This window comes from Silurus meridionalis, chromosome 5 (assembly GCF_014805685.1).
Source record: "Silurus meridionalis isolate SWU-2019-XX chromosome 5, ASM1480568v1, whole genome shotgun sequence".
NCBI classification, from domain to species: domain Eukaryota; kingdom Metazoa; phylum Chordata; class Actinopteri; order Siluriformes; family Siluridae; genus Silurus; species Silurus meridionalis.
In genome coordinates this window covers 27,125,579-27,148,818 of record NC_060888.1, presented here as the reverse complement: position 1 = coordinate 27,148,818, position 23,240 = coordinate 27,125,579, and the positions used below count along the sequence as shown (strand labels likewise).

General features: G+C 39.0%; 2 protein-coding genes across 3 annotated transcripts; one reads left to right on the top strand and one right to left on the bottom strand.

The window, feature by feature from the left end:
• Positions 1-3,089: 3,089 nt before the first annotated feature.
• LOC124385788 (olfactomedin-4-like) lies at positions 3,090-8,060 on the bottom strand. Of its 2 annotated transcripts, XM_046849105.1 has the most exons (6): positions 7,971-8,008; positions 7,714-7,810; positions 7,369-7,527; positions 6,905-7,108; positions 5,107-5,239; positions 3,090-4,355 (listed from the first exon to the last, which is right to left on the bottom strand). In XM_046849105.1, the coding sequence occupies exons 2-6, from the start codon at positions 7,744-7,746 to the stop codon at positions 3,547-3,549; spliced, it is 1,338 nt and encodes a 445-aa protein (XP_046705061.1). In that variant the 5' UTR covers positions 7,747-7,810; positions 7,971-8,008; the 3' UTR covers positions 3,090-3,546. The 2 variants fall into 2 exon arrangements, with proteins under 2 accessions (XP_046705061.1, XP_046705060.1); XM_046849104.1 differs by lacking the exon at positions 7,714-7,810 and having other exon boundaries at positions 7,971-8,060.
• Positions 8,061-10,088: 2,028 nt separating this feature from the next.
• On the top strand, positions 10,089-13,544 carry LOC124385784 (olfactomedin-4-like). Its single transcript, XM_046849099.1, has 5 exons — positions 10,089-10,177; positions 10,369-10,491; positions 10,826-11,044; positions 11,342-11,495; positions 12,559-13,544. Exons 1-5 carry the CDS (start codon positions 10,118-10,120, stop codon positions 13,386-13,388), a joined length of 1,386 nt encoding a protein of 461 aa, XP_046705055.1. The 5' UTR covers positions 10,089-10,117; the 3' UTR covers positions 13,389-13,544.
• The last annotated feature ends 9,696 nt before the right edge of the window (positions 13,545-23,240 follow it).

Sequence of the window (23,240 nt, the reverse complement as noted above, 5' to 3'; positions counted from 1 at the left end):
CAGCCTCTACTCTCAACCAAAACTCAAACTTTTTCAGTTTGCCCGACACCCGAGTTTCTCTGTCAATAAATATAAAAGGTGGGTTTGGTGACCATACAGTATGAACAAGTACCTCATGGCTACAGTTAAATATGGTGGTGTCTCTTTAATGTTTTGGGCTGTTTTTCTGCCAAAGGACCTGGACAATTTGTTAGGTTACCTGGCATTATGGACTTTCCCAATATTAATAGATATTAAATGGACAACTGACTGCCTCTGCCAGATATGTTTACATGGGTTTTTAGTTGGCAATGGTTTACTGACCCCAAAATCAAGGTTCTGCTTTGGCCATCCCAACTAGCTTTTTTAAAACCCATAGAAAACATGTGGGGTAAACTGAAAAAGACTCAAAGATTTGAGGGATCTGGAGAAATGCTGTATTGGGGAGTTCCCATATTCTTTCCATGTACAGTATTCTCAGTTCTCATCAGGCACTACAGTATATGAGAGTGTAAGCTGTCATCATGGCAAAGGAAGGTATTACAAATTATTGACTAAATTATTGTCAATAACTGTGTCAAAAATATATTCAACAGAGATTTATTTTGATCAAACCTAATATTTTGTTATATATTAAAAAAAAAGATTATAAGGTTAAATAATAAGAACACATTTTTACTTGCAGATGATCCCAAGATCCCCACTAGTTTGACTTCAAAGTGGCACATTCCACAGAAACTGCCCTCTTAGATGTCACTGAGAAACTACATGCTGCTAGATCGGTCAAGCCGTCATCTGTCCTCATCCTCCTCGACCTTTCAGCAGCATTTGACACAGTCAACCACAAGACTCTTCAGGAGCCTTGGAATTCATTGAGCAGCATAGGAATTGTTGACTTCTTATCTGGAAGGCCGCACTCTACTGGTGTTCCACAAGTCTCAGCACTTGGTCCTCTCCTTTCCTCCTTTATACTCACTCTCTTGGTAAAGTTATATACACATGGATTTTCTTACAACTGCTATAACACTCAACTCACCTTCTCCTTACATCCCTCAGATACCACAGTTCCTGCTCGGATCTCAGCATGTCAGGCAGATATATCATCATGGATAAATGCTCATCAACTGAAACACAATTTCACCAATACTGAAATGCTGGTCATCCCAGGTGATTTATCTTCAGGTTAGGATCTTATGTATCTCTATGCAACACTCTGCTTTCCCATTCAGCCACTGCTCGAAACCTCAGGGTAACCAGTGTAACCTCGGGCTACTCAGCTGATTACCCTGTCCATTATGTTTGCGCAAGACAGTGCACTCTTAGTGCCGGCCCCAAGCCTGGATATATGAGGAGAGTTGTGTTAGGAAGGGCACCCAGCTTAAAACGTGCTAAATCAAATATGCGGATCAAGAATCAGAAATTGATACCGGATCAGTCGAGGCACAGGTTACCAACGACCGCCACAGGTATTGTTAGCCAACACCAAATTGGGCTACTGTTGGCCGAAGGAGGAGAAAGAGAGGAGGAAGATGTCTACAGAGACAGCAAAGAAAAGGAAAAGGAGGAGAGTGGACGTTTGGGTTGGCACTTTAAATGTTGGTACTATGACTGGTAAAGGGAGGAAAGTAGCTGAAATGATGGAGTGGAGAAAGGTAGATATGCTGTGTTTAGGGGTGATCCTAAAGGAATAGTGTAGAGTGTAGTGGAGGTGAAGAGAATTTCTAAAAGGGTGATGAACATGAAGCTGAATGGTTGATGATAAATGTCATCAGTGCTTATGCTCCACAAGTGAGTTGTGAGATGGAGGAGAAGGAAAAGCTCTGAAGTAAGTTAGATGAAGTGGTAGAGAGTGAACCTTGGAAAGAACAATTGGTGATTAGAGCAGATATCAATGGGCATGTAGGTGAAGGGAACAGAGGTGATGAGGAGGTTATGGGTAGGTATGTTCTTAAGGAGAGGAATGTGGAATGGCAGATAGTGGTAGATTTTGCTAAAAGGATTGAAATGGCAGTGGTGAATACTCATTTTAAAAAGAAGGAGGAGCATAGGGTGACATATAAGAGTGGAGGAAGGTGCACACAGGTGGACTATGTTCTATGCCGGAGTATGAGGAAGTCAGGTGTGTCAGAGCAGTATGTGAGGTGGTGCAGAACATGTATAAGGACAGTGTGACAGCAGTAGGGACGACAGACTGGTTCAAGGTGGAGGTGGAACCGCATCAAAGTTCGGCACTAAGCCCTTTCCTGTTTGCAGTGGTGTTGGACAGGTTGAAGGTGGGAGTAAGACAGGAGTCTCCAAGGTCTTTGATGTTTGCAGATGATATTGTGATTTGTGGTGAGAGTAGGGGGCAGGTGGAGAAGAGCCTGGAGAGGTGGAGGTACATGCTGGAGAGAAGGGGAATTAAAGTCAGTAGGAGCAAGACAGAAAGTGAAGACATGCAGGTAGTAGTGCGGAGATGAATGATCTTCTGTGTACCCTAATAGGAGCAGGCGAAAGATAAAGAAGAGGCGGGCTGCTCAGATGCTTGTTCAGTCTCTTGCCATTTGATGACTGGACTACTGCAACTCTCTGCTGGCAGGACTATTTCTGAAAGCAATTTGTCTTCTGCATATGATCCAAAATGCAGCAGCACAACTTGTGTTCAACTTGCCCAATTTCTCCCACACCACCCCATTGCTGCACCCTCTACTGGCAACTGGCAGCTGCATGCATCAGATTCAAAACACTGATGCCTGCCTACAAGTCCAAAAATGGACCAGCACCATCTTACCTCAAAGCTCTCATCACATTCAAATGATGGGTGAAGACTACCTCTTCCTGAAACACTTAAACTAGCGCTTTTTCTTTGTTTATTAAAATATAACAATAAATTCCCAGAGTGAAACAAGGTTTTTTTCTGATGGAGGGATGAGTGGAGCAGTGGTGGGGGATGAAAAGATCAGTGGAGCAGTGGTAGTTGATGGAGAGAGCGTGGTGCTGGGTAAAACAAGTGCTATGGTAGTGGGGTGCTGGTTGTTTTTTTGATTTGATCAGTAAACTCAAAATTCACTTTTAGATGTAAAACTACATTATTTATCTTCACAGCATTTATCCAGTAATCAGTCAAAATAAAAGATTCATTTCTATTTATTGAAGCTCTACTTTCAAAGCTCGCTCTGAGCAATGCAGGGGGGAGCAGTATACCACTTTACAAAACTCAAACAGTACATATGTTTTATATAGATCACAATTCCAGTTAAATTGTAAAAGATAAGCAATAAACCATTCAGTTTAGTTGCAGGACTTGTTCATAGCGAAGTGGATGGAGGAAATCTTATTCATTTTTTATTACCACATTATCTGTGTAAAGCTGCTTTGAGACAATGTCAATTGTAAAAAGCAATAAACAAATAAAATGTAATTGGATGTGATATCAATTTCAGTCAGTGCCGTATGTTAAGGCTAGAAACAAAGCATGATAAAAGAATTTATAAGTTTAAATGAGACAAAAACCAATTCACTGCATGTAATGAAGTTTCAGTCTGATTCTATATTATACTGGTGATCATGTTGCATTACATCTATATTTCAGAAGTAAGCTCGGTAGGCGAGCATGTAGCCACCATTGTACATGTAGAGCTTCATGTCTATGGGGTTGAAGTGAAGGTTGGCGACGCCCCCTGCTACTTTCTCAATAGGGATTGAGAGCATGTTGTTCTCGGCCCCTGTGGTCGTGTCGAAGGCGTAGAACACTTCTTCTTTGTAGGTGTTTATGAAGCGAGTTGCGTAAAGCACCCCACACACCATAAAGGCGTTGGTCACCGAGCGCTTGAACAGACGTGTCTTCCAGGTGTGTGTTACGTTAAAGTTATCGAAGTCCACTCGACTCACCACCATGTTCCCGTGGTTTGCTTCCGTGGCGTAAATTGCCCACAAGCCCTTGTCGTCAGCCGAGAGGTTGATATCCGTCCAGTCGAAGCAGTTGTAGTAGCAGTAGGGAAATTTGTTGTTGAATCCGGCATCAGGAAGTGCGAGACGTCGGAATTGCTTGGTTTTTACATCAAAGGCACAGAGTTCAGGCGTGTTATAGCACTGATAATACACTACACCCTTATAAACGATGGTCCCTGGACCCTGAATGGCGTTAGCGTGAGTGTATGAGTCAGTGACTGATTCATCTTTGTGGTTCCTTTCAGCCATAAAGTCTTCATAAGTCTTGTAAAAGCGCACACTGATGCCCATCCTGTGCCCACTAGCTAGAGGCTGGATCCAATAATTCTCAGTATCATTATAGATGTCATGACCCCAAGCTCCAGCGATATAAGACGTACTGAATGGGTTCATTTTAGTGACCACTGGAGCACTAATATTTGTCATCATACGCTGAGAACAAGAGCCTGAAACATAAACAAAATTACTTGTGTGATACTGATGCAAAATCCTTACAAATGGTATATCTACTGCTGAATAAACGAAGCAGGTTCAGAAACAGTTGGATGATTTAGATTTTAAACGGCTCCTCTTGCTTTCCAGACATGCCTCATTCATCATGATGCTCTTCTGCTTGTAGATTCTACTTATAGATTTACATTCATGGCATTTGGCAGATACTCTTACCTTTAGGGACTTAAAATTATAGTATCTTATTCATACTGTACAAAGACGCAATCCCTTCCTTCTGCCTGAACCTCTGACTGGTGCCACATAGATGGAAAAATAAAACTTCCCAGAAACATTTCATTTCTCTCTTCTCACCTGAATATTGGACTCTTATTTAGAATTAGATCACATTGAACACTCTTTAAAAATGCTCACAGGCTCATTTCAAAGTTTCTGTCTCATGTCATCTAAAATATCAAGATCTACACTGGGATCTTTACAAAGCTGCTTTGTGACTGTTGTTAAAATCATTATGAAAATAAAACTGAATTGAACAGTGCTTGTGCACTGTTTCAGATCAGAGACTAATCTGCTCATCATTTTGATTTGTGCTGATATTGTAGTATTGTATTTGGAAACACAGAAGCAACCATTGTGTTAACCACCATGTCTACAGTCTTATAGGCACAATGACTATAACAAAATCAACAGGACAAAAAAAGGCTAAAAATATGTGTTAAATGCTTTCTCTCAGGTAGGGAAACTCACTGAGGAAGTCTTGAGGGATGGTCCTGCAGGTCTGAACGCGGTTATTTAGAGAGCGTAACTTCTCCCTTACTGTTTCCATGTTGTAGAAGTTTTTCTTGTACATCTTATCCACATCCTTCTGAAACTTCTGCAACTGATGTACAAATGCATACACAAAGATGAAATAGATATAAATATTAATAAACTTATTCAAGGATTTAAAAAGACACTGGATGATGGTGCGAGAAACCAAACACAGTTGCCTATGTGACTACAACATCAGTGGCAGTTTGTAAATAGAGGCAGAGGAGGCACCAATTATATCAGCAACTCATCTGTAATCTTTATAAAGTCCTGATTTTAATATTGCATTAAAGGATGAGTAAATGGATTGTACTGATGGATACATTTGTATTGTATTAAACAAGCAAAGCAAAAACCTAACATTGGGATAAAACGTGGTAAAAAAATCCTAAATTCTTGAGGTATAGCAGAAAAGCAACAAAGATACTGTGAAAGATACATTCTGAATTTCGAAATTATCAAAGAAACAGTGAATATAGATCTATCAGATAATTAGGAAATATCTATCAGATTCATATCAAATTATGTGATAGATGCACAGAAGCAACTCCAAGTGACAGAACATAAAGGAATAGCAGTTTTGAGAAAGGAGCCGAAGAAAATAAGGAACTTTCTGTACTGTGTCCACTAGATGTCCCCATTTTCCCCAAGTTCTCCTTCCCTGCTTATTTCTTAACTTTCACTACTTGTGGTATATTTTCCTGTGTATTTAAATTCCCCTATGTCTCAGGTTCTATGCTTGGTTTTTTTTTTTTTGTTGTTGTTTAACCAGCCCTTTGTACATCTCCAGCTTTTCTCAAGCATGATCATTTGCCTTTTCTTAGAAAATTGGATTGGCATAATTAAAGCAAATGGTTTTGTTTTTGAGAAAAATCTTTTCTTTTTGGATGATGAACTGATTTTTTTAACCATTATTTTTTTTTTACTCTAGAAGAAAAAAAAAACAATAATGCAGCTCATTGTTAGAAAGTTTGCCACCATCAACCCCAGTTGGATTCTCATCTCTGATGCAAAAAAATGAGATGGCCAAAAAAAAGCAGATGGCAAAAAAAAAAAGAGATGGCCAACACTTGAAAGCTCTTTACTACAGTAGCTTCAGTGTTGGAACCCCATATCCGGTTGAGGATGTCACCCAGCCTCTCTGCCCAGCTGAGGATGTCGCTTAGCTCCCCTTGTCTGTCTGAGAACGTTGTTCAGCTTCTTTGTTTTTTTTGTTGTTCAGACCTACAGATCCCACACTGATATGGACCGTTGAAAAGGTTGATAAGGTTCTTGATTGGGTCCAGTTAAAATTGTTAGAGAAAGTTGGTTTCTGGTACTTGGTTTTTTTTTTATGTTCTGACTCTGGAATAACTGTTCGTATATCCTGTTCAGTATTAATGTATTAATAAATGACTTGTAATAAACGACACTTTGATCTATTTACAGTTACATTGAATGTTTTGAAATGTCCACATGACCTGTCACATATGTTGGAGCCCCTACAGAGAGTCCTGTCTGTACTTCAGCATTTCAGCCATTATATGTTTCTCTTTCTTTTATTTCTGCACTATATTTACCATAGATCCCGCAAGTCCTCCATCATAGAAATCCATCGTTAGTTAAAAAAAAAGAATATAATACATTAATAAATAATAATTAGCATTACTGAAACACCTTAATGAGGATACAAGATTGCAACAATCCAACTAAATCTATATAAATACAGTATATGTGTGTGTGTGTGTGTGTGTACCTCTGTGCGTATCTGCTGTGCCTCCCTACCAGGTTTTACGTTACTCATGGTGTCATGTAGGTGCTGGATCTCCAGGCTGAACTGCTTTAAGTGTAGAGTGTTGTACAGACCCTGAGTGTTCAGGTACTGGTACTTCTCTAGTCGCTGTGTTATGTTTGTCAGCTTCATCTCCATCTCTGGCATCGTCATATCGCTTGCAGCTGTCTGTTAAACCGAAATCAATATTCATTATACTATGTTATGGGATATGAGTTACATTTCAGTTCATTCTTTTGTATGATTACACCAAAAAAACTTTATTTTAGATTTAATTCTAAAATGAAATCTGTTCAAAGCTGCTGCCTTTGCAGTGTGTGTGGAATTTATGCAGTGTGTATGGAATTCATGCAGTGTGTGTGTGTGTGTGTGTGTGTGTGTGTGTGTAATCTGTATTTGCAGTGTACTAAATATAATATATATATGACCTGTGTTTGGAGATGCTGCTGTGAGTTTTGGCAGTTCTGCAGCAGTTCTGTCACACCGTCATACTTTGCAGTAGGAAAAGCCCAAACTGTGCTGTTCACCTTACACACACATGTGCCGTTTCTCTCCTGGCCCTGAACTCTGTGAGCCTGGCCACGCCCCTAAACACATACACAGTACATCATACAATACATTATCATGCAAAATTCTTGCCTTACAAGAAATGCTGTAAAGCAGAGATGAATAATAAAATGAAACATTTCTATAAAAACAGAACTATGCACATCCATGATCAAAGAAAAAGTGGTAAACAAGTATAAAGTAACTGGTAAATAACTATAACAGACCTTTGCATATTTAAGCATAAACATGGAAAACATTCTCTTCCGCCCTCTACATCTCTATTTCTCTTCCTAACAGCAGTGGCCACTTTCACCAGAGAACCTACTCAGATAAGTAAATAATCAAAGTTCGTCACAATAACAAAATAATAAGAAAAAATATACTTCTACTACTACTAATAAGATAAAGAAGAAGAAAAAGATTATTGATGTTAATGGTTAATGATCAGGATTGGAGCTGAAAGCGGAGAGAAGATACTTACAGAGACGGCGAGAAGCAGCACGAGCAGGATCATCATCAAACTCTGAATGTGTCTAAACTTCTCCATGAGCCTTTATAAGTACTGTATGAGGACGCGCACACACACACACACACACACACACACACACACACACACACACAAATGTTACTTATTTTCTGATGAGGATGTAAAGATTTTCCCCTCAAAAGGAAGTAGAAAATTTTAATATTTGCTGACAAGAAAATTCATATGTATACATGTCAAGTCAGCTTTTAATTATCACCTTTTGGGAAGTGTAAATATTTCAGTATTTTTCAGGTTCTTCTAATTTTGAGTTTATTAATATTTCACACTTAAATATTTATATTCATGAAAGAGTTTCAGTTAAACTATACAGTAAAAGAAAAAAGAAACTGTTTTGTCAATTTTTCTTAATAACAGTTGTAGTAATATTATTATTACTAGTACAATTATTAATATTATCAAGGGGAAGGCCGTGTTTTTCACCCCCAGCCTTCAGTGATGTTCTACCTGAACCATCCACATTTTAATCCCATCATTATGATGCCAGGTCTGTAGAAAGCATCAGTATTATAGAGGAGTGCAGTAGAACAGAGCGCTGCATCACGCACAGGATCTCATACAGAGAGCATAAACATCATCACTACAGCAAAAAACAAACCCAATGAACACAATTTAACACGTCTCCTTTCACTGGAGCCACAACTGCACCTCCACATACATCATCTACAGCAGAAGCATTGATATTCACCTCATTAAATAAATATTCACCCCGGGGTTTTCCCTGTGTTTTTGTTTTGCATTTGCATGTGCATTACATGCATGGTTTGCATTATAGGTATTTGAAATGAAGGCAAACTTTGTGTTTTTGTGCAATTTCTACTGGAAAGAAAACGCAAATGATATAAATGTTCAAGAAATGAAACTGTTTTGACATCGATTCCCATCACAAACAGCGATTTCCTTTGACCCCGGCAATGCGTGATGGCTGAAATCTGATTGGATAGAAATTCAAACACGAAATTTTTTTATATTAAAATGTAAGGCAGTGATTCTGATAGAGTTTGGATCAGCAGAGAAGGACTTGCTGACCATTAGATCATTTTATTAAAGGAAAGTTTTACTACCTTTTTAGCCCAGTGAAAATTTGAATGAAAGTTAAATCAATTATTTAAATCATTTGAATGGGAGCAGGTTGGGGGCATATGAGCATTTTGGAAGTAGCTACAGCCATCAAAATTTTATTCAATTTCTGGCTTAAATGGCTTGGTAATGGCTAAAAGACGAGTTAAAACAAAAACATAAAACTGAAATAATGGGGTATATAAACACGATAATTAAATGTGAAACAGTGAACAGCTATGAACAAAGATATGGGAACATAAGGACAAGACAGGCTTGGAGACATAAATATACACAAAGATGCACTTGAAACACAGACCAAGTAAAAATGGCCAACTTGTGACCTAAGAAAGGCTTAGTATAGTCTCCTGCCTTGGATCCCTTCAAACGAATTTCTAAACCCATCAGGTGGATCCTTGTAACGTTGAGTAAGTTGAGTCTTTCTTGGAAAGAGAAATTAGAGAACATTAAACCATAATGCTGGAAAAAGATAAGCCATAACATGCCTCATGCATTAGCTGCTATTAACCGTTGATTTTTAAGAAGTGCTGTTCTTTAAATCTAAACGAGATTTTTTTATCCAATCAGAATGCAGAATTCAACAGCACAATAATATGTTTATTAATGGAACAAAATCAAATCTGTTTGCAATCGTGAAAGCAATCCTTTGCGATTATTCGGATAATGGGAAGGCAAGATGACAGGAAAAATGCAACAGACAAAAGAGGAAAGAAAAATGAGACATGAGGTAAATGCGATTAAAGTTATGCAAATATCAAAACCTGAATTGTCCCACATCTTCTATACTTAGTTATTTCTATGAACATATCAGCAAAACAAAATTTCCTCTTTCTCACTTTCCCAAACGTATGGAGTTTTGATATCGTAGTCAGCAGAAATGTGGATTAGTTTTAAAACCTCTAGATTTTGTAAAAGGAGGCGGTGATTTACTGTGAGAGCTTATAGACTTGTTCTTCTGATATAAAGCTGCAGCGTCTTCGTTCCGCTCATCTTCAGAAGCAGACATGAGGCCGTCTCTTTTGCCCGTACAGAGGGCTGCGTTCGTCCTCGTCCTTCTCTCTCAGGTAAGAGGAACTCAGCTTTACCATTTGTCTCATGCGCCTTTTCAAAATGTTGGTTTCACATTTGAAGAGTCAAACATAAGAATTCTGTAACCTGCACAGAATAAGAGGATCATCTATAAATCTGTTACATTCCAAGCAAACTTCATGTGTATCGTATTTATTTCTTGTTTGGATTTCGAATTTGTCGTCAGTGTGTGATCGGGAAGAACTGTATGTGTGAGCTGAACAACATTCAACCTCCTTTCCCGATGGAGAAACTCGACTCGATTCGCACTGCAGCTGATCAGTGCACAAAGAGCATCACTTCAACACAGGTGTGTAGCAGAGGCATCTGAATGTCTTCTGAATATTCTGTTTATCTGAATAAATTGTGCAGTTAATAACTTGGCAAGTTAATCAACAATAGAGAGATGTGATAAGGCAGAGTTACTTTTACTGCCAAAAATTTGAATTATTTTCCCCATAACAGAACATTATGTGAAAAATCACATCGACTGTCCAGTAATTTCAGTTATTTATTAATGAGCAACCGATTGACCATTTTTTATTATCAGACCTACTAATCTTTATACACATAAAGTTCATCTTAATTAGCTTACACTAGAATTTCTCTCTCTCTCTCTCTCTCTCTCTCTCTCTCTCTCTTAGTTCATGGAGGTGGATGTATTGATGTTGGGGGTGCAGCAGCGGCTGGAGCAGCTGGAAGAGAGCGTGTCTGTGTTGGAGAAGGAGGACGATGGTGGTCTGTACGGAGCTGTTTCACTGCGAATCATTGAGCTCGAACTCGCTGAGGTTCTGGAGCTCATGAGTAAACTGAACAAAACCATCAGCTCCCACAAGCAGCTCAGTCAGAGCACTGCAACCAAGGTGACTATCTGTAGCACATCAAACCAAACATCACATCACACCACATTAAGTGCCTTAACTTCTTGACAGACACTTCAAAGCATAACACCACTAGGGTTTCCCATTTAGATTAGTTTGTTATTAGTGGTAATCTCCAGGAGACAGGCCTTTTTAGATACATATTTAATTTATATTGAGTCATTATTACCTGAACAGTGTATTATGATAAGTAATTGGTTTGAATAATATTGATCTGCTGGTGTCTGAAGGTCTGCATAACTAAATGAACCTGGTTGTTTTGTCTGTTTCAAATTAAAGCTGCAAAGCATGACACAGGGCATGCAGGAGCTCGAGGCCTTTGACGTTTCGCAAGTGGTGAGCAAACAGCGAGAAAATCAGCGCTTCAAGATGGAATTGGCCGAGTGTCAGCATGAGCTTCAGGCCACTCCTCAGCCTTCCACTCCTCGCCCACGTATGTACACTTTAACACTTTAGCAGAACTGCAAAATCATAAGCTTAACCACCAAAATAGTCTGCATGGGTTTCCTTCTACACGTGTGTGTAAATATGTACAATTTTTGCACATTAAATCAGCGAGATGGCTTTTAATGTTATTTTAACAATACAGCTGATACACAAGACTACAACCCAGTAAAATGCAAACTTCAATACCTAATGTTTTATTCACATTAGAACGTAGACAGCATATAAAATGCTTAAGCCGAGGAAATGTTCCATTTTAAGGAAATAATTTGGTCATTTTGAATTTGATGGCTGCAGCACGTGTCACAAAAGTTGCATCAGGGCCATGTTTATGACTGTGCACAGTACCAGTTTGTTATAGAACAGGATTCCTGGGTCTTCTGTCATATTCCATAATTCACCAGATGTTTCAGTTGGTAAAAAACATCTAAAAATAGTCATCATCTGGATGGAAGCATATGTTGCTCTGAAGCCTCTATTTCCCTTTCAGTATTGATGCTGCCATTCCAGATATGCAAGCTGGCCATTCCATAGGCACTAATGCATCCCCATATAATCAGCTATGTAGGCTTTTAAACTGATGATAAGTTGGATAGTCCAATTCCCTTTTTAGCACAGAATTACCGATTTCTGGAAGAATTAAAAATTTGTATTTGTCTGTCCACAGAAGTGTTTTTTAAACTTTTGCCTTAGTCTATTTTAAATATGTTTTGGCCCATATAAAATGGTGGCATTTCTGAATCATGTTCACATATGTCTTCTTCTTTATTCTAATCAATCAAGGGCCACACTTGATAGTCATTGAAAATACAAATGATTAGATTTAGACAGGTAGAATTTGGTGTGGACTTGTTTGGTGGGAATGATGCCTGCACCCAGATTGGCCCTTTGTGGAACAGATTGGACACCCCTGGTTTATGAGGAGTAGCTGTACACAGTTTGTTAGTCAGCTTAATTAAGCATGTGATTCTTGTTTACATTTTTTTAAATCATACTGCTGATGTAGTAGATCGTCTGATCATTTCCTGCATTCTTTTTCTCTGTGTGTGTAGAACGCTGTCCACAAGGTGAGTTGGTCAATATAACTGGCCCTAGAACATACGGCCAAACCCAGTACGGAACCTCTTACTCTTTTGGCGCCTGGGGCAAAGACCCGAAACCTATACCAGGGGAAGAGGGCCGATACTGGCTGGTGGCTCTGACCAGCAGTGATGTTTATGCCAATTACGTGCGACACTACAGCAGTTTGAGTACTATACTGTTAGGTGTGGATCCAGTGGACACCCCTATCGCATCCTCAAACCCCACCAAAAACACCATCATGGGCCCTAACGTGGTGCAGTATGGAGGTGCGCTATATTACAACTGCTATGATTTTCCATCTGTGTGTCGCTTCAACATCTCTGACCGCTCCATCACTAATGCACAACTTCCAAGAAACACTGGTTACAACAACAAGTTTCCTTTCGGCCACTTGGATGCAACATACAGCTACACAGACTTGGATTTGGCCACAGACGAGTCTGGTGTCTGGGTGGTCTACTCATCAACAGCTTATTTTGGCAATGTGATCCTTAGTGAAGTGATAGAAGGGAATCCTCTGTCTCTGGGTCGGACGTGGAACACGTCGCTGCACAAGCGCACTATCACAAACACCTTCATGGTATGTGGAGTGCTTTATGCCACACGATTCCTGGACAAAGAGACGGAGGAGATTTTCTACTCGTTCGACACGGAGACAGGAAAGGAGCGCTACGATCTGAAGATCCGCATACAGAAGATGCAGACCAACATCCAGTCTCTGAATTATAACCCACGAGACCGAATGTTTTACGCCTACAGTAACTCATACATTGTATCATATGCTGCTGTCTTTAAGTAAATGGTCATCTTCTTCAACAGCTTTGTGATCATTCAAATTCCTTAAAGAAAAACAATACAGCTTTAATTTCTTTTCCAGAAATGACATCTGTACAATTTATGATGTCTGTTATTCTGGAAACACTTCTTTACTAATAAAAATAAGACATTATGTGAATGACTGTGCTTTGTGGTGTCAACTGCATATGAAAAACTGGGCCTTACCTACTTAATCTTAGTGACATCCTTAATCTTGGGTCTTTATCAGGCTGCTATTATTGCCATTTTAACAATTTGGGGATGCACTTTCCTAATTACCCAAGATGAAGCCCACCATACTTCCACCCATCCAATCACACATTTCTTTGGGTTTGCTATAAGTCCTGCAAATTTCTCATGGTTCTTATTCCTGATGATCTCATGCAGCATCAAATGTTGAATGTACCACTGGCAATTATTACATTAGATAATTCCACACAGAACGATCTGCCTTTAGCACTAAGACTAAAGAGCTGGACCAGTCACTGTGGAACAACTCAGTTACCCCCATATTTAAGTTATTTGACAATAGATTCAGTTATGCACCACTACCACTGAGGGCAGCTTAATATGTTGTATTATGATCATTTACCAAGTAAAAGTGAAAACACCTATAGAAAAAATTTTGTTTTTATTTGTATAGTGCTGCTAATAATGAAAATTGCCAAGAAGCAGCTTTACAGAAATAAATAGGTTCTAAAATATGAATGTATATATTAGTGCTGATAATTTTAGTGCCTTTAAATTTAACCCTTATAATTAAGTACATAATGAGTGGGCCAGTGTTGACCGTGACAGGGAGAAACTCGCTGAGACTCAATGAGGAAGAAACCTTGAATGCAACCAAACTCAAGTTCATGCTGGTTTTACATCTAGGTTGCACTATTTAAATGCCTTACTGTCTGGATGTCCGAATAAGTAAGTGCATAAAGTAAGTGCATAAGTAAGTGCATAAAACAGAAAATATGATTGTGGCTAATATATAAAGCACAAAATGGTTCCACATCACAGTATACAGTACACAGTACACATTTGTTGATACCTGAAATAGTGAAGACTGCAAATAGTTATATATATATATAATAAATGCACCAAATTACATGCCTCATCTTTGAACTTTTTGTTTTGCTCTCCCTCTTCTTCCACTTTAATTCTTTCCCCAACACTGCTCCTTGGAAACATGAAACCTTTCCCCAGAACCAATTCTCTGGATCTGCTTCCCCAATTGTCCTTCCCCTAGTCCCCTCATCTAGAGTCTATTTTCCCTCTGCTGTTTTCTTATTTTCCTACTCTCACTCATGTTGGTGGTCCAGGGACCATAAATCCAGGAGCTAGGCTGAGGCAGGACTGGAGGCATTGTGGTGCATAGTAATGTTAATTACATTTGATTACCTCAGTGGCGGGGTGTCAGGGTGGGCAAGGCCTTCTCTGCTGGCCCAAATTGTATCAGAAACACTGACTTACATTTTAATATATTTTTGTCCACAAATATGTATTAAATTATTCTCAATAGTCTATTCTCTTAATTTGATAGCGTTTTTTCTTGGGTTTACGCTGGAAGTTCTATCCAATCAGATTTCACTTGTCGCTGGTGTCAAATGTATTTGCCGCAAGATCTTTCAAAATTAGCACTGTGGGCACCTGTAGGGTAAAATACATAAAAATGGAGCTGTTGCTTTAACCACTCAGATTTTGATTTGGCAGCATTGGGGCCGTCTAGCAGGTGTACAATAATGGGATTGGATGGTCAAAAAGCACACTTGTCAGAGCTCACAAACTGCATCTACAGTATAGTAAACTGTGCAAGTTCAAATATATATATATATATATATATATATATATATATATATATATATACATGGTCAGGAAAGGTCGACCATATACTTTTGTGTTTTCTTTCACCTTGAATTTACACAAAAACACAGAATTTGAATTCATTTAAAATTCCCAGAATAACCACAATAAACGGAATAAAAAGATGATGTATGTGGAGGTGCAGTTGCGGCTCCAGTGAAAGGAGACGTGTTGAATTGTGTTCATTGGGTTTCTTGCTTTAGAAATGACATTCATTCCTACTGAATGAGATTCCTGTGTGTGATGCAGCGCTCTGTTCTACTGCACTTCTCTACAATACTGAGTTTCTGTAGACGTGGAATCATATGATGGTATAAAGAGGTGGATTGATTCAGGTAGGACGTCACTGAAAGCTTTGGGCTGAAATGCACTACCAGCTACTGGATTACAGAGTTAAACATGTCATTTTTTTTTGTCTATTTGTAAGTCCATAAATCTAAGCTTTACTGTAAGTGCAATCATGAATTTTAATGGCCACATTTATATAAACCTGTGACCAATACTGTATATAAAAATCTGTACAACATCAGAGCTACAGGTAAAAATAAATAATCAACAATTCATTTAAGAAAGCATGAAAGTTTAAAACTCATATTTATTTAAATAAAGATAGAGAGATCAATTGAAAGTTGCGGAAGTAAAAATAAAACCACAAGACGATGTTGTGGACTAGACATGCAGTCGTGCACAGACATGCATACACCAAAACCCGGGTTGTCTCACATCCTCCTCTACACCAATACTTCAGCCATAATCAGCAAAAAGACATTTCTACTGTATCTTTTATTTCCTCAATTTGTGCCTAGTCGGCATAAGGTCATTTGGGTTTATTAGTTATTTATTTTAAAAACTTGATTATCATTGCATAGTACAGGTACATAGCAACGAAATGCAGATTAGCATGTACCAGAATTGCAAAAAGTAGCAATTGTGCAAATTGACAAGTGCAGATAAATATGTAAATATATGCAATAATGATGCTGTCTAATCAGCATCTTGATCTGCATCACCTGTGAGATGGATGATTCTCTTGGCAAAGGAGAAGTGCTCACTAAGACTTATGTATATAAAACAGTCTTAGATCTTTGAGTTCAGCTCATAAAAAATGGAGGCAAAAACAAAAGTGTTATGTTTATAATTTTGTTTAGTGTATATACTGTCTATATAAACTAAACAAAATGATAAAGTTAACACTTGTTTTTGCATCCATTTTTTATGAGGGCAGGTGAGGCAGATCGAGATGCTGATTAGACAGCATGATTATTGCACAGGTGTGCTTTAGGCCGGACACAATGAAAGGCCACTCTAAAATGCGCAGTTTTATCACCTTAACTGCCTGCCATTGGTATTTATACAGTGATCTAATTGTGACTAGGTCGTGAAGAATCTTTGATGGTGTTGTGAGCTCTGTGCAGATATATGTTGTAGTGAAGGTGCTCAATGGCAGGTAGTTGGGTGCCAGGATTTCTTAGGAGTCCTCAAGAATTACAGGACTTGTAACTACAGGGGAATTAAGTTGATCAGTCACACCATGAAGTTATGGGAAAGAGTGGTGGAAGCCAGGCTGAGAGAAGAGGTGACCATCTGTAAGCAACAGTATGGTTTCATGCCGAGGAAGAGCACCACAGATGCCTTATTTGCTTGTTGATGGAGAATATAGAGAAGGACAGAAGGAATTGCATTGTGTGTTTGTGGATTTAGAGAAATCGTACGACAGAGTGCCAAGAGAGGAGTTGTGGTATTGTATGAGGAAGTCTGGTGTGTCAGAGAAGTATGTGAGGGTGGTGCAGGACATGTATGAAGACAGTGTGACAGCAGTGAAGTGTGCAGTAGGAACGACAGACTAGTTCAAGGTGAAGGTTGGACTGCATCAAGGATCGGCCCTGAGCCCTTTCCTGTTTGCAGTGGTGATAGACAAGTTGACGGACGAGGTCAGACAGGAGTCTCCCTGGACTATGATGTTTGCGGATGATATTGTGATTTGTGGTGAGAGTAGTGAGCAGGTTGAGAAGAGCCTGGAGAGGTGGAGGTACACGCTGGAGAGAAGGGGAATGAAAGTCGGTAGGAGAAAGACAGAGTACATGTGAGTAAATGAGAGAGAGGGAAGTGGAATGGTGCGGTTGCAGGGAGAAGAGCTGGAAAAGGTGGAGGAGTTCAGGTACCTGGGGTCAACAGTGCAAAGTAATGGAGAGTGTGTTAGAGAAGTGAAGAAAAGAGTGCAGGCAGGGTGGAGTGGGTGGAGAAGAATGATAGCAGGAGTGATTTGTGATAGAAGAGTATCTGCAAGAAAGAAAGGGAAAGTTTATAGGACTGTGGTGAGACCTGCGATGTTGTATGGATTAGAGACAGTGGCATTGAGTAAAAGACAGGAGGTGGAGCTGGAGGTAGCAGAGCTGAAGATGTTAAGGTTTTCGTTGGGAGTGACGAGGATGGACAAGATTAGAAATAAGTTTATTAGAGGAACAGCACATGTTGGACGTTTTGGAGACAAGGTGAGGGAGGCGAAATTGAGATGGTTTGGACATGTGCAGAGAAGGGACATGAATTATATTGGTAGGAGAATGCTGAGGATGGAGCCACCAGGAAGGAGGAAAAGGCGAAGACCAAGGTGGATGTTCATGGATGTGGTGAGGGAAGACATGCAGGTAGTTGGTGTGAAAGAGGCAGATGTAGAGGACAGGGGGGTATGAAGACGGATGATCCGCTGTGGCGACCCCTAATAGGAGCAGCCTAAAGAAAAAGAAGAAGAAGTTGTGCCTTCCTAACCAGAGCTGAAGTATTCTGGTGTCAGGACATATCCTCAGAGATGTGAACTTCCAAGAATTTATATACAGTGAGGAAAATAAGTATTTGAACACCCTGCTATTTTGCAAGTTCTCTCACTTAGAAATCATGGAGGGTCTGAAATTGTCATCGTAGGTGCATGTCCACTGTGAGAGACATAATCTAAAAAAAAAAAATCCAGAAATCACAATGTATGATTTTTAAACTATTTATTTGTATGATACAGCTGCAAATAAGTATTTGAACAGCCGTCTATCAGCTAGAATTCTGACCCTCAAAGACCTATTAGTCTGCCTTAAAAATGTCCACCTTCACTATATTTATTATCCTAAATTAGATGCACCTGTTTGATGTTGTTAGCTGCATAACTAATACTGTAACGCGTTACTTTTAAAAATAAAGTAACTCTGTTACCGTTAGCGTATGGTGCGTTACCCGTTACTTTTTTAAATGAATTAATTTCGGCTGAAGTGTAGACTATCTAACCTGCATACAGCAGCGTTGCATTGTAGGATTGGTGGATGAACCACTGTAAACAGAAGAAGACGCACTGTGGGCGTGTCTCCGTTTATTCAGGTCTGTGCAGCAGTAATGGCGAGTCGAGGCGAGAGCAAGACGAGTTTCTCAAAGTGGAAATATGCTCATTATTTCACTTTAGTTGAGTATAAAGACAAAAACTTTTAAGTCAAATGTAAGCTGTGTCTTTCTGGTTCGAAGTTCATATATAAACAGCAACTCCAATCTGTCGAAGCTCCTCCAGGACCTCCATGCCTGAGGAGCTAGTAGCTAGAAGCTAACCCGGTGTTCTGGTCTACATTGTTAATAGTTTTCATACTTCAGCTGTGAAAGGAACATTTTTAAGAGCTCAACACAACAGCTTTAATGATGCCAGAAGTTACTTTAGTTTTTGATTGTAAATATATTATTCAGCTTTTTTGTTATTTATTTCAGAAATCCTTGTGATATATTCAGTTTGTGCTGCTCTGACTTTAATAAAATAGTGTTTAAAAATGACTTTGTGTTTAAGTCAGTTTTGTGTTTGTAGATCATAACACATAAAAGGGCATTAATGGAAACATTAAAGAAGGTTCTTTAAAAAAGTAACTAAAAAGTTACTTTTAACAGTAACGCATTACTTTTTGGTGTAAATAATCAACAAAGTAAGTTACTTTTTGAATGAAGTAATGAGTAACTGTAACTAGTTACTATTTTTTAGTTACTAGCACAACACAGTATATATACAGTGTATATATATATATATATATATATATATATATATATATATATATATATATATATATATATATATATATATATATACAGTACAGACCAAAAGTTTGGACACACCTTCTCATTCAAAGAGTTTTCTTTATTTTCATGACTATGAAAATTGAAGCGTTACACTGAAGGCATCAAAACTATGAATGAACACATGTGGAATTATATATGGAATTATATACATAACAAAAAAGTGTGAAACAACTGAAATATGTCATATTGTAGGTTCTTCAAAGTAGCCACCTTTTGCTTAGATTACTGCTTTGCACACTCTTGGCATTCTCTTGATGCCTACTTTGAAGGACCTACAATATGACATATTTTCAGTTCACTTTTTTGTTATGTATATAATTCCACGTGTTAATGTGTTAAAGAGAAAGCAGCCGAGAAAGCATGAAGGGGGCGTGGCAGGTGGATTCCTGACAGTTAACAAACATGTATGTAAATTTTTATAGCATGCCTTCATCAAACAAATCACGGCAACGCTGTTGTGTAAAAAAACCTCCAAAAACACGTGCATGTACATTCTCATTTATTAACGCACATCATGTACATAAAGAAATTTCAAGCACGTTAATATATTGCCGCCATTTTGATTTCCGTTTATCTCGATCATCGGTTACCTCGATGCTTTTTGGCAACCCCCTAGGACATCGACATAACCGGGTTCCACTGTATATATACAGTATATATATATATATATATATATATATATATATACATATATATATATATATATATATATATATATATATATATATATATAAAATCAACAATTAATTTTAGAAAGCCTGAAAGACTCTATCTCAGTTCCATTGTTGTAAACTGGGAAGTGTCTCCTGCTGTTAGATTTCCGAAAGCCCACAATAAGCTCATTAGTCTTCGTGGCGTTGAGGGTCAGGTTATTGATGACACACCATGCAGTCAGGCTCCGGATCTTTTCCCTGTAGGCCGATTCGTCGTTGTTGCTGATCTGGCGGTGGTGTCATCTGCATACTTAATGAAGATGTTGGAGTAATGCAGAGGAGCACAATCTGGGTGAACAGGTCTCAGAACACAGCCCTGTGGGATGCCAATGTTCAGAATGAGGGTTGAGGATAATTTTTTACCCAACCTAACAGACTGAGGTCTGTTGGTGAGAAAGTCCAGAATCCATCTGCAAGTGGAGATGCAGATATCCATGTCACTGAGCTAAGTGATCAGTACAGTGGGGAGGACTGTATTGAACGCAAAGCTAAATTCAATGTACAGCATTCTAACGTAGGTGTTGTTTTTATCCAAGTGGGTGAGGGCTGAATGAAGAGCCATAGAAAATGCATCCTCTGTCAGACTGTCTGGGCGATAGGCAAACTGGTGTGGGTCCAGTGTAGGTGGTAGACCCACGGTGAGGTGATTCAGAACCAGTTTCTCAAAGCACTTCATAGCAATAGGGGTAAATGCAACTGGGCGAAAGTCATTTAGGCATTCAGCAGCTGAGTGCTTAGGCACTGGTATGATGGTTGTAGTTTTCAGGCATGTAGGCATCTAATTTTTATTTAAATAAAGATAGAGACATCAATTGAAACTTGAGGAAGTAAAAATAAAACCACAAGACTGTGTTGTGGATTATTAGACATGCAGTCGTGCTCAGACATGCAAACATCAAAACCCGGGATGTCTCACATCCTCCTCTACACCAATACTCCAGCCATAATCAGCAAAAACACATTTCTATTGTATCTTTTATTTCCTCAATTTGTGCCTAGTCAGCATAAGGTCAATTGGTTTTAATAGTTCATTTTTCATAAATATTTGTGCAATTAATGAAATTCAAATCAATTCAGTTTATAAACATTGTCTAAAAACAGTTTTACACAGATAACGTGATGATAAAGAATAAATAAGATGTTCTTTATAAGTGTAAGTTTGTCCCTAATGCCGGTGCCGACTGTGGTGAAGGAAAAAATCCTTGAGATGGCATAAGGAAGAAACCTTGAGATGAACCAGACCCAAGAGGAAACCTTATTCTCATCTGGGTGGCACCAAATTTCCATTTATTACAGATAAACGATGTTGAGGTGCAGTGATGGTGATCAGAAGCAAACTTTAGTCCTGAAAGTTTCTACAGTCAAAATTACAGTCAAAATTCATCCTCAGAGCTCCTGTTCTTACTCCTTTGATGGGAAACCATCCCCTGCTGTACAGAGTCACCTCCAATCGAAAAAGAACAACATCCAGAGGCAGGAAGGGATGAAGCGGGCAAATCCGAGGAGAGGAGCAGGAACAGTGGTCACAGTGGAGAGAGAGAGAGAGAGAGAGAGAGAGAGAGAGAAGAGGGTGACAGGAAGAGAAGGATATGGATTATATAGTCTCCCAATTGTTGTATAAAAGTGGAGGACACTGTGCAGAAAGACTCGCTATGGCAGCATAACTAAAAGGGAGAATCAGAAGGTAACACAGACATGAGGGATCTCTGGGATAAGAGACGGCCCACCACACCACCGTCAACAAGCCTGAGTGAACGTGTGAGAGTGAGGAGACGCCAGAATCCAAATATCCCAGTTCACGAAACACTCGATATCCATGATCCCTCCAGATCTGCTCCTTTACCTCACAAACACCTACAGACTACAGACTCATCACTGGCATCCAACTACCAGCCACTGAACACCTTCACCACAGCAGATATCTGCACAGAGCTCACAACATTATCAAGGACTCTTCACATCCCAGTCACAAACTGTTTAACCTCCTTCCATCAAGAAGGAGATACAGGAACATGTGCACCAGAACCAGCAGCTTTTTTCCATCCACCATCACACTACTGAACTCTACACTACACCATTAGATCACTGTATAAACACTGTATATAACTTCTGTACAATTATACACACAATGTAATGTCTCTGCACTGTTATAGCCTTTATATTTATTCACTGTACATATGTTTACATATATATCACATGCTGTAAATATGATACTTATTAATGTGCACTATTTGCACAATTGCTACATTTTGCACTTCTGGTAGATGCCAAACTGCATTTCATTGCTGTGAACCTGTACAATGCAATGACAATATCTATCTATCTATCTATCTATCTATCTATCTATCTATCTATCTATCTATCTATCTATCTATCTATCTATCTATCTATCTATCTATCTATCTATCTATCTATCTATCTATCTATCTATCTATCTATCTATCTATCTATCTGGGTGTCTTCCAAAAATGCTCTAAATCTGTGTGCTGCCTTTGATTAGTGGTGAATGGTGATTACATGTACATGGCATAAATGTGATACTTATTCAATTAAAAAGACACCTATAGGAAGAAGAGGAAGAAGAAACTAATTCATAAGAATGTGTTGTTGTGGTGTAGACATTGGGTCATCATGCTTAGGCATGCAAACACCAAAACCCAGGCAGTCTCACATCCTCCTGTACGCCATTATTCCTGCCGAAACCTCAGAAGAACCAGAAATTTGTCTTTTTAGATTTTAATGGTCAACAAAAATCAGTTTGTCAGTGAAAGGAACTGAGTAATTTGGTTTGTTTGCCTCTGGACTTGTTTTTAATGGCACAGAGATGAAAGTGCTGATTTTTCTGCCGATGTCAAACTCGAACTTTATTTGCTTACAAATTAGCAAGAGCCCATTGAGGTCAAACAGCAAATCAGGACCTCGACTGGTCAGATGAACAGATAAGGTGATGCATTACAGAAGCCCTCGCGAAAGACGGCTTTCATCCCAAAGTTTTTCAGTAAGGTTTGGAGCTCTATAGCAGGAGATCTTCAACACCAAACCTATGTAGAGCAGATCTTGATGGAGCTGGCTTTGTGCACAGGGGCATTGTCATGCTGGAACATGTTCAAGTGAAGGAAACATTTCATGATACTGCATCCAAAGACAATTGTGTGTCTCCAACTGTTTGGTGA

What these genes read in the sequence shown, in the direction of transcription:
- LOC124385784 (XM_046849099.1), top strand. Translation starts at nt 10,118, where the DNA reads ATGAGGCCGTCTCTTTTGCCCGTACAGAGGGCTGCGTTCGTCCTCGTC. An exon ending in TCCTCGTCCTTCTCTCTCAG is followed by an intron (nt 10,178 to 10,368) that starts GTAAGAGGAACT and finishes ATTTGTCGTCAG; the next exon opens with TGTGTGATCGGGAAGAACTG. An exon ending in AGAGCATCACTTCAACACAG is followed by an intron (nt 10,492 to 10,825) that starts GTGTGTAGCAGA and finishes TCTCTCTCTTAG; the next exon opens with TTCATGGAGGTGGATGTATT.
- LOC124385788 (XM_046849104.1), bottom strand. Translation starts at nt 8,036, where the DNA reads ATGGAGAAGTTTAGACACATTCAGAGTTTGATGATGATCCTGCTCGTG. An exon ending in TGCTGCTTCTCGCCGTCTCT is followed by an intron (nt 7,528 to 7,970) that starts GTAAGTATCTTC and finishes GTATGTGTTTAG; the next exon opens with GGGCGTGGCCAGGCTCACAG. An exon ending in AGCAGCATCTCCAAACACAG is followed by an intron (nt 7,109 to 7,368) that starts GTCATATATATA and finishes TCGGTTTAACAG; the next exon opens with ACAGCTGCAAGCGATATGAC.